General features: G+C 43.4%; 1 protein-coding gene across 1 annotated transcript in view; it reads left to right on the top strand.

Annotated features, from left to right (window-relative positions):
- The first annotated feature begins 753 nt into the window (after positions 1–753).
- Positions 754–15,367, top strand: part of LOC106588593 (RNA polymerase II subunit A C-terminal domain phosphatase-like) — a 130,440-nt gene continuing 115,826 nt past the window's right edge. Inside the window, 7 exon segments of the mRNA XM_014177744.2 lie at positions 754–1,289; positions 5,704–5,787; positions 5,934–6,027; positions 6,196–6,324; positions 6,501–6,651; positions 9,786–9,876; positions 10,646–10,812. Coding sequence (XP_014033219.2) covers positions 988–1,289; positions 5,704–5,787; positions 5,934–6,027; positions 6,196–6,324; positions 6,501–6,651; positions 9,786–9,876; positions 10,646–10,812 — 1,018 coding nt within the window. The 5' untranslated portion in view covers positions 754–987.

The raw sequence follows: 15,367 nt of genomic DNA, 5'->3' as shown, positions 1-15,367 counted from the left end.
CAGAAATGGACGTTGTAAATGATTAATTAATGTGGCTAACATAACATGTAACGGAAACTATTCAAGAGTGCCGTCTCTGTACAACCTTGTTTAAAGTCAGGTTTACTGTAGTAGAGTATGGTCTGTGGAATTAAAACACTTGTTTTAAATGATAACGATAAAATACTACTGACTTGCGTCTTGACTTTATCATTTTGAGATGATTAAACAAATATAAAACAGGCATATACATGTGTGATCCTCCTTCCCAGCATCTCAGCCGTCATATCACGGGCATAGCCTGAATAATATGTATTGCAGATAAATGTTCACATTAACATCAATGTGCGAATAACTGGGACCAGGCCCCTATGTGGCTTTAGATCAGTGGTTGCAACTCTTCTAGTTGTCACCAGGAGTAGATGCATGATTTATACATTACATCATCTTACATCATATCAGGTAGAGCCCATCAAGGGATGTCTCCAGAGCTTTAAAGGCTTAGAAAACAATGTGTGAGTGGAAAACAAAACAGCATGATGTTGCATCTTCCATTAGATTTTTTTTGCATTTTGTTTACATGATCATCCCAACTTCAACTTCTCTTTGACATGCTGTGTGTGACTCTCAAACGGACACATTTATTCAAACACAAACGGAAGCTAGCTGTTCCTTCCATTGATCAACGTATTTAAATTGACTTAAATTAATGTTCTGTGGAACTCAGTGAAAGTAAAAAGGACCTCTGTCACCAGAGCCACCGGAAGCTCGCTGACTGTCGTCGCCGCTTCAGTCTTGTGTTTCCTGTTTACGGGCGGGAAGAGCGAAAGAAGCTAAACTATCGGTCTGTGTTCTTGCATCGTTGTGTTTCAAACATCAGATGTACGTTTGTTTTTGTTTCTTAGCTCAGTTTCAATAATTTATGATAAACCGAATTCCCCGCGACTCTGATATATATCTTTGCTTGACCTGCGCCTACAGTTTAAAGGGATTTGAAGCGCGAAACTGATGGAGGAGCCCGCAGATTCCGGCGGTGGTGGGGCAGCACAGGGCCCCATGGCGCAAGTGGCGGAGATCCGCTGCCCAATAGCAGCGCGTCCTATGCGGCTGCTGGAATGGAAAGTCAAACCCGGTTCCCTCGTCAATGTGGACTCGGTGTTGGCGTTATGTGCTCCCATCCCGCTGGAGAAAGAGGCCAGGTCCCATCCGCCAGAACAGCCCAATCGGCTGTCAGAGAAGAAGCTGAAATCGGACCGAGCTGGAGTGGTGAAAGAGCTATGCTGTCAACTTGGACAAGTCATATCGCCTGGGTGAGTCTGCAAGCTAACTAACGTTAGCTATATAGACTATGTTGCTTATGTCAGCATAAAAAAAAAAATAGTATGCTGTATATACTATGTTCGTTAGCTAATGTTGTTACTTATAGACCAGATTCGTAGTAGTATAGCTAATTAGCCTAGCTAATAAACGGTAACGCTAGCTATGCTAACCCAGTGCGTGTGCTGGAGCGCCGATCTCTACAACTGCTGGATGGATCATGTACATTAAAGAGTTCGTTTTGCATGGCCCGGTGCCCTGGTGGGCCGAGTTTGTTTATTTTAGACCATTCCATTGGTCCATAAGTGAAATCTCCACCACAAGGGGCACCGGGCCATGCAAAACGAACTGGCCCAATAATTGTAGAACTACGCACATGACATCATCCACATGGTATCGAGTCTTCGAATTTGCAACAAAAAAAGTCGTCGAATTCGCTCGAGCACTTTTTGGGGAAGAAAAACTTCGAATACTTTGTTCCACTTGAGCCTCAAAATATTTTGGTGTTATGAATTTGTGTAACAAATAGAACATGACAAAAGTAAAAGTCTCCCAGTAAAATACTGCTTGAGTAAAAGTTTGTTTTTAAATATACTTAAGTATCTAACGTAAAAGTATAAGTCATTTAAAATGCCTTATGTTACGCTAGCAAGTGTGAGTGTGGCAATGATAGTGTTTCACAGTTATTTACCCACCAGAGTTGTGATTGGCTGGGATATTCGCCTATTGATTTGTTCTGATGGAGCGGCATCTGTTGTCAAACTGGGAAAGCTGTTCTGACTTGGGCTGTGTTATCTAGTGGGAATGTCTCTGTCATTTCTTGGTTGCTAACATTGTACACTGTTAGCTCAATTTCAGTATGTAAAAAAAAAATAAGCACTGAATAGTGTAAGGAATCGTTGTACCATCTATGATTCAATAGAGGCTTTGGTCTACCAGCTTCAAACAGCTGTAAAAACTATAATGTTTTGTTTGGATGGTACAATGATCAAATTGACCGAATTTTCTCAACCAGGAAATGAGTGATTTCGTTAGATAACACAGCCACAAAGTCTGAACAGCTTTCCTAGTTTAAAATATCACAACACTTGTGGCTAAGTAATACTGTGGAACACTATCATTCCACTATTAGTGCCATATCTTATGGACATTTTCAGAAATTACAATGCAAAAATTATTTTTTTTAAAAATACAAAATCCTGTGTAGCACCTTTAACCTTTTTTAAGGGGCAGTATCAACCTCGACTAAATTGCGCTTTTAAACTGGACTAACTGAAATTGCATTTCTTAGATATGGTTTAAAATAATCTAAGATTTGCCCTAGTCTAGATTTAAAGTCTTATTTCTAGAAGGACAATTAGTTAATCTAGATCTAAGTGCAGGCTGAAATGAAATATGTCCAGAGGCAGGTTTAACTTCAGATTAATGGATGTTGGCCCCAAGGTTGACCTTGACAATGGAGGAGAATGGATTACCTGGACTATTTCAATGACGATCAAAGAGCACTATATACAAAGCAAATGCAGCTGACCTCATTTGTTTGCTTGAGCCAAGGCTTTCATCTGACTCTCTTAGGGGAAGGCCCTTCCCTACAAGTACTTTGTGTGGTGTAAGTGAACTGACTGAATGCAACATAGTCCACAAAGTTTTCAATGCTATATGTGAACTGAAAGACAATTACATCAAGTCCCCTGATGCTCCTGCCCAAGCCAACGACCAGGTAGAGTTCTATGAATATGGGAACTTCCCTGGCGTCATCGGCTGTATAGATGAATGTCATATTCCTATCAGGTGTCCCCCTACAACAGATGCTGAGGAGTACAGGAAGCTTAAAAACTGGTTCTCAATAAATGTACATGGTGTTTGCAGTTCTCCGACATTGTTGCACATTGAACTCATCACTCAAGGATTTTCCAAAATGCCTCATTGTATGCTCAGCTTGAAAGAGGACAACCTAGTGGAATCATCCTTGGCGACAGTGGGTATGCACAGATCAACTTCTTGGTCACCCCCTATCGTCATAAAATAGGACCTGAGCAACAACGGTACAACCAAAGCTCATATCCACACCAGAGGTGTAGTGGAGCACGTGTTTGGTGTATGGAATAGTCATTTCCAGTCTCAGAAACACATTAAGCTTTCAACCAAGAAGATGCTGCATTCACAATTAACTCAAACAGCATGGTTTTTAATTCAGAAATGGAAATATTGGGACCCCAAACTGTTGCTGGTTTGAGAAGAACATTGTTACTGCTGCTGCTTCTCCTCCTCCTTCATAGCCAACTCAACATGAGGGATTTGCATCTTCATATCATGTTCTTCTTTTAAATACATTTAGGTTGTGCTCATGGAATTCCAAGCCCAGTTTCTCATGCATGCTCAGCTTCTTGGTCCTCTGGCCCGGTTAGTGACAATCTGCCCTTCTGGCTGCTGCAGATGTAGCGGGCTGAACTTCATCCTGTCTTATCCCCTCCAAGCTATGGCGATCATCTGCCTCAAGAAAAGGATTAGATTGCTGCATTAGAGAACATAATTCATTAAAGAGTTGAGTTTGTTACATTTTTATTATGGGATTGCAAGAGATGGCTGACATTACATATTCCCTGCAGTGCGGGGATGGCACATGTTGAATGAATGTGTCTTACCTAATGAGGATTGGAACAGTCCCCCATCTGGTCATCATCGGGGATTCCTTCCAGGGGTTGCTGGCTAACAATGATCCCGGTCAACAAGTCCCCCAGCTCATCTCTCTTTTTTTTTTTTTTTTTCAATTGAACCTTTATTTAACTGGGCAAGTCCGTTAAGAACAAATTATTATTTACAATGACAGCCTACCGGAGAACAGTGGATTTTTACCTTGTCAGCTCGGGGATTCGATCCAGCAACCTTTCGGTTACTGGCCCAACACTCTAACCACTAGGCTACCTGCCGCCCCCTGTCTTACCAAGGGGTCTGCCACCAGTCTTGAAATGCTCCTTACGAGCAACAGCATTCATCTTGTTTAAGTAGATTTTTGTTTTTCCATAGGACCTTAGGAAGACAAGATGTTACAGAAATTATATGAATAATTATGTATATTGTTTGTTACATTTCTGTCACACATACATTCAGGTCCCACTGTGTTGGCCCACTTTTACAAATCTGAGACAACAGTAAATACAGTATCTTACCTGAAGCTGAGTTGAATTCATTACAAATGGTAGTCCAGGCATTCTTTTTTCTTGTTTTCTGTTGATGTATCATGCTGTTTGTTCTCAATAATTGGGTAGTTTGACACAATTTGCTTAGAGGTTTTTTTTTTCAAAGTCACTGAAATTTAAACATTTTCTTTTACCTCGTCCATTGTTTGGTTTAGGTGACGTGCTCCAATTCCACACAATGCTTATGTATTACTGTCCCATCCCTTGTTTTTGAAGCATCCTCAGGTCAGCACCATGTGCACATCGTTAATTTGATTTAAATTAAACTCTGTCCAGGGAAACCGCCCATAAAAATCATAGCTCTTCTACTAAGTTACTAAGCTAACATATGGAATTGTTTGAAGATGGTCATACCGGCCTCCCGAGTGACACAGAGGTCTAAGGCACTGCATCACTACAGACCCGGGTTCGATCCCAGGCTGTGTTGCAGCCGGCTGCGACCGGGAGACCCATAAGACGGTGCAACATTGACCCAGGGTCGTTAAGGGAGGGTTTGGCCGGCCGGGATGTCCTTGTTCCATTGCGCTCTAGCGACTCCTTGTGACTGGCCGGGCTCATGCACGCTGACTTCAGTCGCCAGCTGTACAGTGTTTCCTCCGACACATTGGTGTGACTGGTTTTCGGGTTAAGCGAGCACTGCAGCTTGGCAGGGTCGTGTTTCGGGGGACGCATGGCTCTCGACCATCGCCTCTCCCGAGTCCCATCGCTGAAACTCCCGTACGGACAAGACTAACTACCAATTTGGATATCACAAAATTTGGGAGAAAAAGGGGTTAAAAAAATATTGTCATATCATTTAGCTATTTGATTTTGAATTGTCGGGCCCCTGTAGGTATCCCAATAATTTTTTTATTTTTATTTTATTTATTTATTTATTGAAGATGGCCTTTATGACCACATATTTAACCCCTTTTCTTTGTTGGCACAAAACTATCTCCATACTTCCATTCATAAAAAACCCCAATAACGAGTCCTGTGCCACTTGTGAGGGTTGTAGAGCAAAACGGAGAACACCATCATGTTGAGTCTCATCTTTCCATAGTGGTATATTAGTTAGTAGGCCAAACCGTTCGGATGCTACGTACGTCTCCTGGTCTGACCAACAGCGCTGTAGCTCGGCCACTTTCCACGGGTGCGTCAATGAACTCTTTAGGATTTTAAGGGGGAAACCATTATGCTGCGGTCTCACGTGCCTCTTCTCTTCCAGTGTTGTGGTTGTCAGAGTTGAAGAATGCAGCCATCCCATTGTGATGAAGGGCCTGTGTGCTGAATGTGGCCAGGACCTCACACAGTAAGTGTACAAACAAACTTATTCCATGCTAGAATTTCAATTGGTATATTCAAAACATTTTAACAAATGGGCCTAACTCTTAGTTGTGGGTTACCTCTTATCCATTGAGGATGCGTTGTTAAGTGGATTCTCTCTTTCTCTCTCAGGATGCAGACCAATAATGGGAGGCAGCAGGCTCTCATCTCCACGGCAAATGTTTCCATGGTGCACAGTGTCCCCGAGTTGATGGTCAGCTCTGAGGTGAGGCTCGGGGGAGTCATGGCACTAGAAGAGGAGTTTCCTCTGACCTTGTAGAAATACCTCTGTGTCGTTGGAATGCAACTTTTCAATTTAATAGAGACAGTTTTGTTGACGTCGTGGGCCCCCTTTTTATAAATGCCGGGTCTGTGTGATTTGTCCCCCACACAGCAAGCAGAGCAGCTGGGCAGAGAGGACCAGCAGAGACTCCACAGGAACAAGAAGCTGGTTCTGATGGTTGATCTGGACCAGACCCTGATCCATACCACCGAGCATCACTGCCAGCGCATGTCCACCAAGGTATGTGTATCTGAAATCCTTTTCTCTGGCCTATGAAAAATAGGTTGTCTGGTATTTCTATGTCCCAGGCTTTGCTGAGGGTTTGGTATTAAATAGTCTACAATAAACCACCGGTGGTTACGTAGCTAGAACAAAGCATTGATGGTTCTGCCCATGCCTCTGCTCTTGTTCCACAGGGAATCTTCCACTTCCAGCTGGGACGGGGGGAGCCCATGTTACACACGCGACTGCGTCCGCACTGCAAAGACTTCCTGGAGAAGATCGCCAAGCTCTACGAGCTGCACGTCTTCACCTTCGGAAGCCGCCTCTATGCACACACCATCGCAGGTAATTAACATTCTCTGATAATCACGCCTACGTTGAACAAAAAAACAACCATCACGTAAATGGCAAAAGTGTGTGAGCACAGAGTTTAAATGCCAGATTAATTTAAACACACAATCATCTAGTGAAGGAGAGGGGGATACCTACTCAGTTGTACAACTGAGTGCGTTCAACTGAAATGTGTCTTCCGCATTTAACCAAACCCCTCTGAATCAAATCCCCGAGCTGACAAGGTAAAAATCTGTCGTTCTGCCCCTGAGCAAGGCAGTCAACCCACCGTTCCTACATCCTCTGTAAAATCACTACGGAAATATAGATCTAGACTTAATGCCTGAATGCTGTCTGCATTATAGGTGAGAATTGTGTTTTTTTAATGTTTGTCTATACATTCCCCGGATTGAGAAGTTGGTCACCTAACAAGACTAACAGACGTCTCAATATGATTGATCTCAGCATTGTAGAGGCAAATCCTGAGCTTGAAGTCGGAGTGGCCACTAGAGGGGAGCATTTACCTTCAGTTTGTGTGCCAGGTTCATTCTGTACTCAGATTCTCTGGGGCTGTGTCACAAATGGCACCCTATCCTCTAAATAGTAGGGAGGTGCATCTTTCCGTTTCAAGACGATTTTAGATATCTATCTAGATACATGAGCTCCGATACGATACAGGAACGATTTGGTTTGATTAGAAGAACGAATCAGTGCGATTCGATGCATTAACACATTAGTTTTCCATTGTGAATTCAAATCTACTGCTGATGGAGCTCATGAGCTGGGCTTGTGAGCTGGATCTGTCTGAGCTGACTTCTCTCTGTGTGTAAATTATGTATTTGGGTGTGTTCCCGCGGTAAGCCTAACAAAGCCGACTGCAGTGGTCAAACTACTTAAGTAAAACTACTTTAAAGTACAAAAAAAAAATGTTGGTGTCTGTACTTTACTATTTTTTATTTTTGACAACTTTTACTTCACTACGCTCCTAAAGAAAATAAATGTACTTTTTACTCCATACATTTTCCCTGACACCCAAAAGTACTCGTTACATGTTGAATGCTTAGCAGGACAGGAAAATGATCCAATTTACGCACTTATCAAGAGAACATCCTTGGTCACATCATCCCTACTGCCTGATTCACTGAACACACATGCTTCATTTGTAAATGATGTTGGTGTGACCCTGGCTATACTTTTGCTTAAAATAAGGAATTTGAAATGATTTATACTTTAACTTTTGATACTTAAGTATATTTAAAACCAAATAATTTTACTCAAATAGTATTTTACTGGGTGACTTTTACTTGAGTCATTTTCTATTAGGGATTTTTTACTTTTACTCAAGTATGATTATTGTGTACTTTATCCACCACTGGCCGACCTGTTGACGAATCAGCGAGGGACAGTCGGACGCTGTAGTGTAGAGGTTTGCGTGGGACAGATGTTTTGGTACCGTGCCCGTCCGCACCCGCGATATTTCATACCACGCCCGCCTGCCTCCGCAGGTGTATTTGGATACATCCCACCTTCTCCCGCCAGATCTCATCCAGCTCCCGCCCACAGTCCTGCAATGTTAAAATTACACATCTACCGTCTTATTCATTTAGAATTTGCGATAAATGCATGATTTCATAAGATATTTCCATGTTTGGAATGAAGTAATTTTATTCAAACACTCCAGTGTAAACAAACTCATTTGAAGTAGCCCAGATGAAAAGTCAAGACAGAATAAAAATAAAAAAAGAGGAACGAGCTCATCTCAACTCGAACTGTCAGTAAGAGAAAGGGAAGGTTATTGATAGGCTGACTAGTTCCCAATCATATTATCCATTATTTCCTTACCTTTAGAAAATGATGACAGGCTTTCCCATGAGAACTGCAAACTGATAATTGGTTTCATAATTCATCACAAGTGGCCACAAACTGACTCTCATCGGATAATTGTTTTTGCCGCCACTGTTTGACGCAGGCGAGCGAGCCGTTGTGTAACTCGGCCCCAGTTAGAGGCGAGGAGAGGGACACAAGCGGCCAGAATGACAGATGGCAATCATGTATTAAGTGGTTTTATAACAATTTCACAGTGCATTTGAAACGGTGGAATGACCGTTGGTCTTTCTGACCACCCGCAGCATGGACCATTCCGACCGTGCAGCACACTTCTCTGTCGGGTCCTGCGGGTAACTCCGGAGTCCCGCGATAATACAGGCCTCGACTGTAGTGGTTTTCCCAACAGCTAGGCTCAGATTAATCTCACCTGACAGTAAATTATAATGCACGTTTGAGCTTCTTATGAATCGAATTATCTGCATTTTGGGTTGTAGAGATGAACTTTGGCCCGTCGACGTTCGGAGACGAGATTTCGCTCTCAATTAGATGTTATTCTATAGTGAATGTCCTATGCTGAACATTGGAAGCGAATGAATAATGAATGTGTAATGTAGTAATTAGTCTGGGGAGCGTAGAGGTTACTGTGCATCTGTCTGTTTCTCCAGGTAGATGGGTTTGTTGTTTGTTGCGTTTCAGCAGACGTCTGTCCCACCTGTGTTCTCTCTTCTCTGTGGTTTAATAGCAACCAGGTAGCGAGGTGTGGGAATGTAGATGCTCCATCAAAGCCACTCTTTTGTTGCTCCTCCAGATACGTATTATTGTACAGCTTCTAAAGAGGAACTGATAAGACCCAGCCTGCATTTAGTTCTCATCTCCAAGCCTTAATGTTTTAATGAGCCCACTGAGTATACAGAGACCCTCCACCCCACACACACACACACACATACACACACACCGATGCCAAGCAATTTCGTTTGAGATTAAATTGAAGAACTTGTGTAGCAAAACAACATGAGATTTGGCTCTAAATTGACTCAAAAGCTTTGTTGTTGGAAGGCTACTCTGTAGCTCCAGATGGCCGGGGAGTAATGGAAATTGGCTGTTTGGCAAAAACGGCACCTTCACTTTTCTGAATACATCCTGCTTTTCCACGGAGCTCTTTTAAATAGGATGTTCAATGCAGTCGAGTCTGCTCTCTGCTGCAGCCCAGCGTGCGGAACTAAACCCCCTGCCACACTAACCAAGCTCTCCCTGTCTCTCTCTTATTTATATAAATATGAGTCCATTTTAAGATGCTCTTCTTGTGGTGTGTGACTCTGCAGGCTTCCTGGACCCTGAGATGAAGCTGTTTTCCCACAGGATCCTGTCCAGAGACGAATGCATCGACCCCTTCTCCAAGACAGGGAACCTGAGGTCAGATCTGGCTCTGTCTGGCAGAGCCGCTAGCACATACCTCTTTCAAGTCCACGCAACACACTTTGACACACATACTAATAGCGACTTCAGCTAGGACATTTTAAGAAGACTCTTTCCAATTGGAAAAGGACATAACATATCAGCTATCTTTAATTTTGACACTTTGGAGAAAAGGCATTCACTCGAGGAAGATCTCCTGTGGAATTGGGAGAAATTGATTTCCGCTCAGCCACTACCGCAGAAGAATTCAACTGAGGGAATTTGATTGAAACACTAGAACTTAGTGTTGATTTAAAACCTGGCAGCAGACAATACAGCACTATACAACTGAGCCATCCAGCTCTAGCATGACTGTGCTGTAGATGAGCAGAGGAAATAGCCCATCGCCATGCAGCATTTTCTTCTAATCAGTAACTCCTGTTATAGGAAGCCTTTTAGAACACCATCCTCAAAGTCCTAATGGTAGAAACTGTGGTTGTAGAAGTTATGATGTTCGGACAATTATTGGTGAGAGCCAGAATTCACTTCTAACCTGGAGGGGTAGTCCTTCACAAATGGCAGCCTATTCCCTTTAAATTACTTTTGACCAGGGCCCATAGGTTATAGGCTACCATTTGGGATGTTGCCTAGGACTGGGTAATGGTAGAGAGGGAGCCTAGCATTTTGCTCTGTTACTGCCAGTTTAACTTATCTCTAACTCTCTCTTTCTGTCTCTCTACACTCTCTCTCGTACTCTCTCGCCCTCTCTTTATCTCTACCCCCTCAGGAATCTGTTCCCATGTGGGGACTCGATGGTATGTATTATAGATGACCGGGAGGACGTGTGGAAGTTTGCTCCCAACCTGATCACTGTGAAGAAATACATCTACTTCAAGGGCACAGGAGACATCAACGCTCCGCCCGGGTCTAAAGAAGCTCAGCAGGGAAGGAAAGGTACGGTATACAGGGTCTGAAGACAATGAGCTTAACCGAACAGTGGACATTTTGTTGTGAACTGGTCAATAAATGATAAAGCACAGCGATCTATTAAAACAACCCTTATAAGGGCATTTAGTGCTTTGTCAGTGTTACAAACACTCAACAACAAAAAACCACTACAAACTTAAAAACCCTCTGGTGACCAAGTTCAGAGAGGAAGAGGAGGAAGTGGTTTGATGAGCACTTAAGGAATGTGAACTCATCCTGGTTCTCTGGCTGCAAATGGAGTTCTGGCCACAAGGTACCCCTCGTCACGTCTCACTGTTTTGATTTCATTTGCATCAACCGATGCACCACTTTCCTGTGTGGCAGACTGCAGCGCCGCAGTGGGAGGGTGAAGCTTTTCAGAGAGATGTTTGTGATACGTAACTGTTGTGATCCCAACAGATGGGGTGGCAGGAAGGTGAGGGAGTTTTAAGTTATAATCCTCTCAGCACAGAGGCGACAGGGGAACACTTGGCGATCTTTCTGTGAGAATGCTGTTAAACTCTACCTTTTTAGAACCTTGAGAATAGCCAGGAAAACGATCATACCCAAAGGCCAGGGTTGAGCAGAATCCAAATACTTATTTTTATCGACTTTCTGAATGAATCAATCTGGTCTGTTATAAAGAAGGAATTGGAGCGACCAAGCCTTAACACATAATCATCGACACTGTATTCATACTCAAGCACCAAGCCGGGGTAGCCATAATGAGATGGGTTCATCTGAACCGTGATTACCATCTTAGTCTCAGGAGGGAAGGCATTGGGTTCTTTTCTCACAGAGAGCCTCTCATAGAGGAGATCTGTATAGAGATTTTTTGATTAGCAGTAGAGATAAACAGGACAAGCCACAAAGGACAGAGAGTGCTTCTCTGGGCTCCCTGGAGAATAACACACACACACACAGGCTGTTAGATCAATTAGGGAAGTGCTGCTGATTTCCGTCACATCACATGGACTAGGGTTTAATATTTTCCTGGTATTTTAAAAATGTTTCATCCGAGAAGAATAAATCACTTTTCTCCCGGGTAACCCGATATTTTCCGCCAAAACAGGATGTGTCATTCAAAAGCATATAAATACACTATATATACAAAGTATATGGATACCCCTTCAAATTAGCGGATTCAGCTATTTCAGCCACAGCTGTTGCGGACAGGTGTATAAAATTGAGCACACAGCCATGCAATCTCCATAGACAAACATTGACAGTAGAATGGCCTTACTGAAGAGCTCAGTGACTTTTAACGTGGCACCATCATAGGATGCCACCTTTCCAACAAGTCAGTTCGTCAAATTTCTGCCCTGCTAGAGCTTCCCCGGTCAACTGTAAGTGTTGTTATTGTGAAGTGGAAACATCTAGGAGCAACAATGGCTCAGCCGTGACCTGGTAGGCCACACAAGCTCACAGAATGGGACCGCCGAGTGCTGAAGCGTGTAGAGCGTAAAAATCGTCTGTCCACACTCATTACCAAGTTCCAAACTTTCTCTGGAAGTAACGTCCGCACAATAACTGTTGGAGGGAGCTTCATGAAATGGGTTTCCATGGCCGAGCAGCCACAAGCCTAAAATCACCATGCGCAACGCCAAGTGTCAGCTGGAGTGGTGTAAAGCTCACCGCCATTGGACTCTGGAAACACGTTCTCTGGCGTGATGAATCACGCTTCACCATCTGGCAGTCCGAAGGATGAATCTGGGTTTGGCAGATGCCAGGAGTGCGCTAACTGCCACAATGCATAGTGCCAACTGTAAAGTTTAGTGGTGGAGGAATAATGGTCTAGGGTTGTTTTTAATGGTTCGGTCTAGGCCCCTTAGTTCCAGTGAAGGAAAATCTTAACACTACAGCATACAATGACATTAAAGACGATTCTGTGCTTCCAACTTTGTGGCAGTTTGGGGATGGCCCTTTCCTGTTTCAGCAAGACAATGCCCCCTTGCACAAAGCGAGGTCCATACAGAAATGGTTTGTCGAGATCAGTGTGGACGAACTTGACTGGCCTGCACAGAGCCCTGACCTCAACCCCATTGAACACCTTTGGGATGAATTGAATCTGACTGCAAGCCAGGCTTTATCGCCCAACATCAGTGCCCGACCTCGCTAATGCTCTTGTGGCTGAATGGAAGCAAGTGCCTGTAGTAATGTTCTAACATCTGGTGGAAAGTCTTTCCAGAAGAGTGGAGGCTTTAGTCGAAGAAGTACTCCTGGCGCCCGTAGTCGTCACACACCTCCATGATCTCATCCAATGAGCTGCAGCCCCTCAGCCGGCCCAGCCGCGTCAGAGGGAACTCCTCCAGAACGGACCAGGGGATACGGTACCTGGTGAGAGGAAAACACACAATGTTACCGCTGCACAACGACTTTGCACAATAGTCACTGAAATACTCTTCAAGTTATAATGCTCTTTAGCAGCAGCAAGACCAATGCCTGGATTATATGCCTTTTAAATCTTGCACCCAAAATCTTCTGATTATGGACTATTGATTATCGAGATGAACACAGGAACTCTTGACTCTGTTGGTATTGTACCTGATCCCGCCCACGTTGATGACGGCTGAACACACCCTTAGTTACCACCTCCCGCTGGTTCTCCAGGGGGAAGTGGAAGGGTGTGCTCTTTCTCCATGTTTCCCGCTAGGAAGGCCACCTCCTGGTACATCCCTCTGGGATGCTCCTCTGGGTGACCCAAGGGGTCGCGGGGGGTTTCACTGGCCGACTGGGTTGGCAGGGACCTCACCCATCCAGGAGCAGGGTTGGGCTCTATGGAAACAAAGCAGATGAAAGAAAGTTTAGCCATTTTTAGAAATGACTTCCACATGTTTATTGGGACAAATTACTTCAGAATCTCAGGATGAACCAGATACAAGTCACTCTTCAGGCTCCTTTTTTCTCTCTCTCATCACACCAACAAGTTTTGCATCAGCAGGAACCCCGATGCAGAGAGAGAAATTCGTTAAGTTGTTGTGGTATTTAACGCATCGCTGAGGCCCTAAATGAGATGCTTCTCTTTAAAGGATTGTTTATCAAGGTTCACTAAGTTAAAATAAATACAGAGCAATTAGCTGTGGAATGTCGACAAAGAAAAGAACAAACTGTTTGGATATACTTGGTAAAACTTCCGATGATTAATCTTTCACGGGCCATTGACTTTGTTTATGACAACAGAAAAAGTGCAATTAATTCTGCAGCAATAATGTCTTGTTTTAATCTTCTTATTCCAACATAGATTTTTACATCAGTATAACCACAGCTGATGAAACAAACCCCTAAAATGTGGCACTTTCCAATGGCACCCTCCAGTCTTAAGACTGACAGAATGCAGCTCTGTGTAGCGAGGGTTAAATGATTCATACGAAACCAAATTAGATCACAGTGAACTACTGTCAGCCACAAAACTCCTCCTCATGATGCAGCATCACACTAAAACTTTCATCAGTTTCATTCACGAGAATGTTCTGAACCTCAAAACATGACACATTGTGACTTTTGGTGAATAAGAGGAAAATTTGACAAACTCTTCAAATCTTTTGAGACACTAAACAAAATTATGAATACAATTTCAAAGCTTTTACAGACTTAGTTCATATAAGGAAATCAGTCAAATTAAATAAATAAATTAGACCCTAATCCATGAATTTCACATGACTAGGAACACAGTTATGCGTCTGTTGGTCACTGATACCTTCAAATAAAAAAGAGGGGCGTGGATCAGAACCAGTCAGTATCTGGTGTGACCACCATTTGCCTCATGCAGCGCAATTTATCTCCTTCGCATCGAGTTGTTTGGGCTGTTGATTGTGGCCTTTGGAATGTTGTTCCACTCTTCAATGGCTGTGCAAAGTTGCTGGATATTGGCGGGAACTGGAACACGCTTTTGTATGCGTTGATCGAGAGCATCCCAAACATGCTTAATGGGTGACAAGTCTGAGTATGCAGGCCATGGAAGAACTGGGATGTTTTCAGCTTTCAGGAATTGTGTACAGATCCTTGCGACATTATCATGCTGAAACATGAGGTGATGGTGGCGGATGAATGACATGACAATGGGCTTCAGGATCTTGTCATGGTATCTCTGTGCATTCTAATTCCTGTCAATAAAATGCAATTGTGTACACATTTTACATATGCACAAAAAAAACTTTTGTCTAAAATTGTTCTACTTTGCCAAGATAAGCCATCAAACTGTCAGGTGGATGGAATATCAAGAAGCTGACTAACCAGCATGGTCATTACACAGGTGCGCCTTATGCTGGGGACAATCAAAGGCAAATTTGTCACACAACACAATGCCACAGATGTCTCAATTTGAGGGAGCATGCAACTGGCATCCTGACTGCAGGAATGTCCACCAGAGCTGTTGCCAGAGAATTGAATGTTAATTTCTCTACCATAAGCTGTCTCCAATGTTTGTCATCAAGGCAAAGGGTGCTAAAATCCAACAAGATTTTGGCAGTATGTCCAACCATGCCAGCCCAGGACCTCCACATCTGACTTATTCACCCGTGGGGTCGTCTGAGACCAGCCACCC

This window comes from Salmo salar, chromosome ssa27 (genome assembly GCF_905237065.1).
Source record: "Salmo salar chromosome ssa27, Ssal_v3.1, whole genome shotgun sequence".
NCBI classification, from domain to species: domain Eukaryota; kingdom Metazoa; phylum Chordata; class Actinopteri; order Salmoniformes; family Salmonidae; genus Salmo; species Salmo salar.
This window is presented reverse-complemented; position numbering and strand designations above follow the sequence as displayed.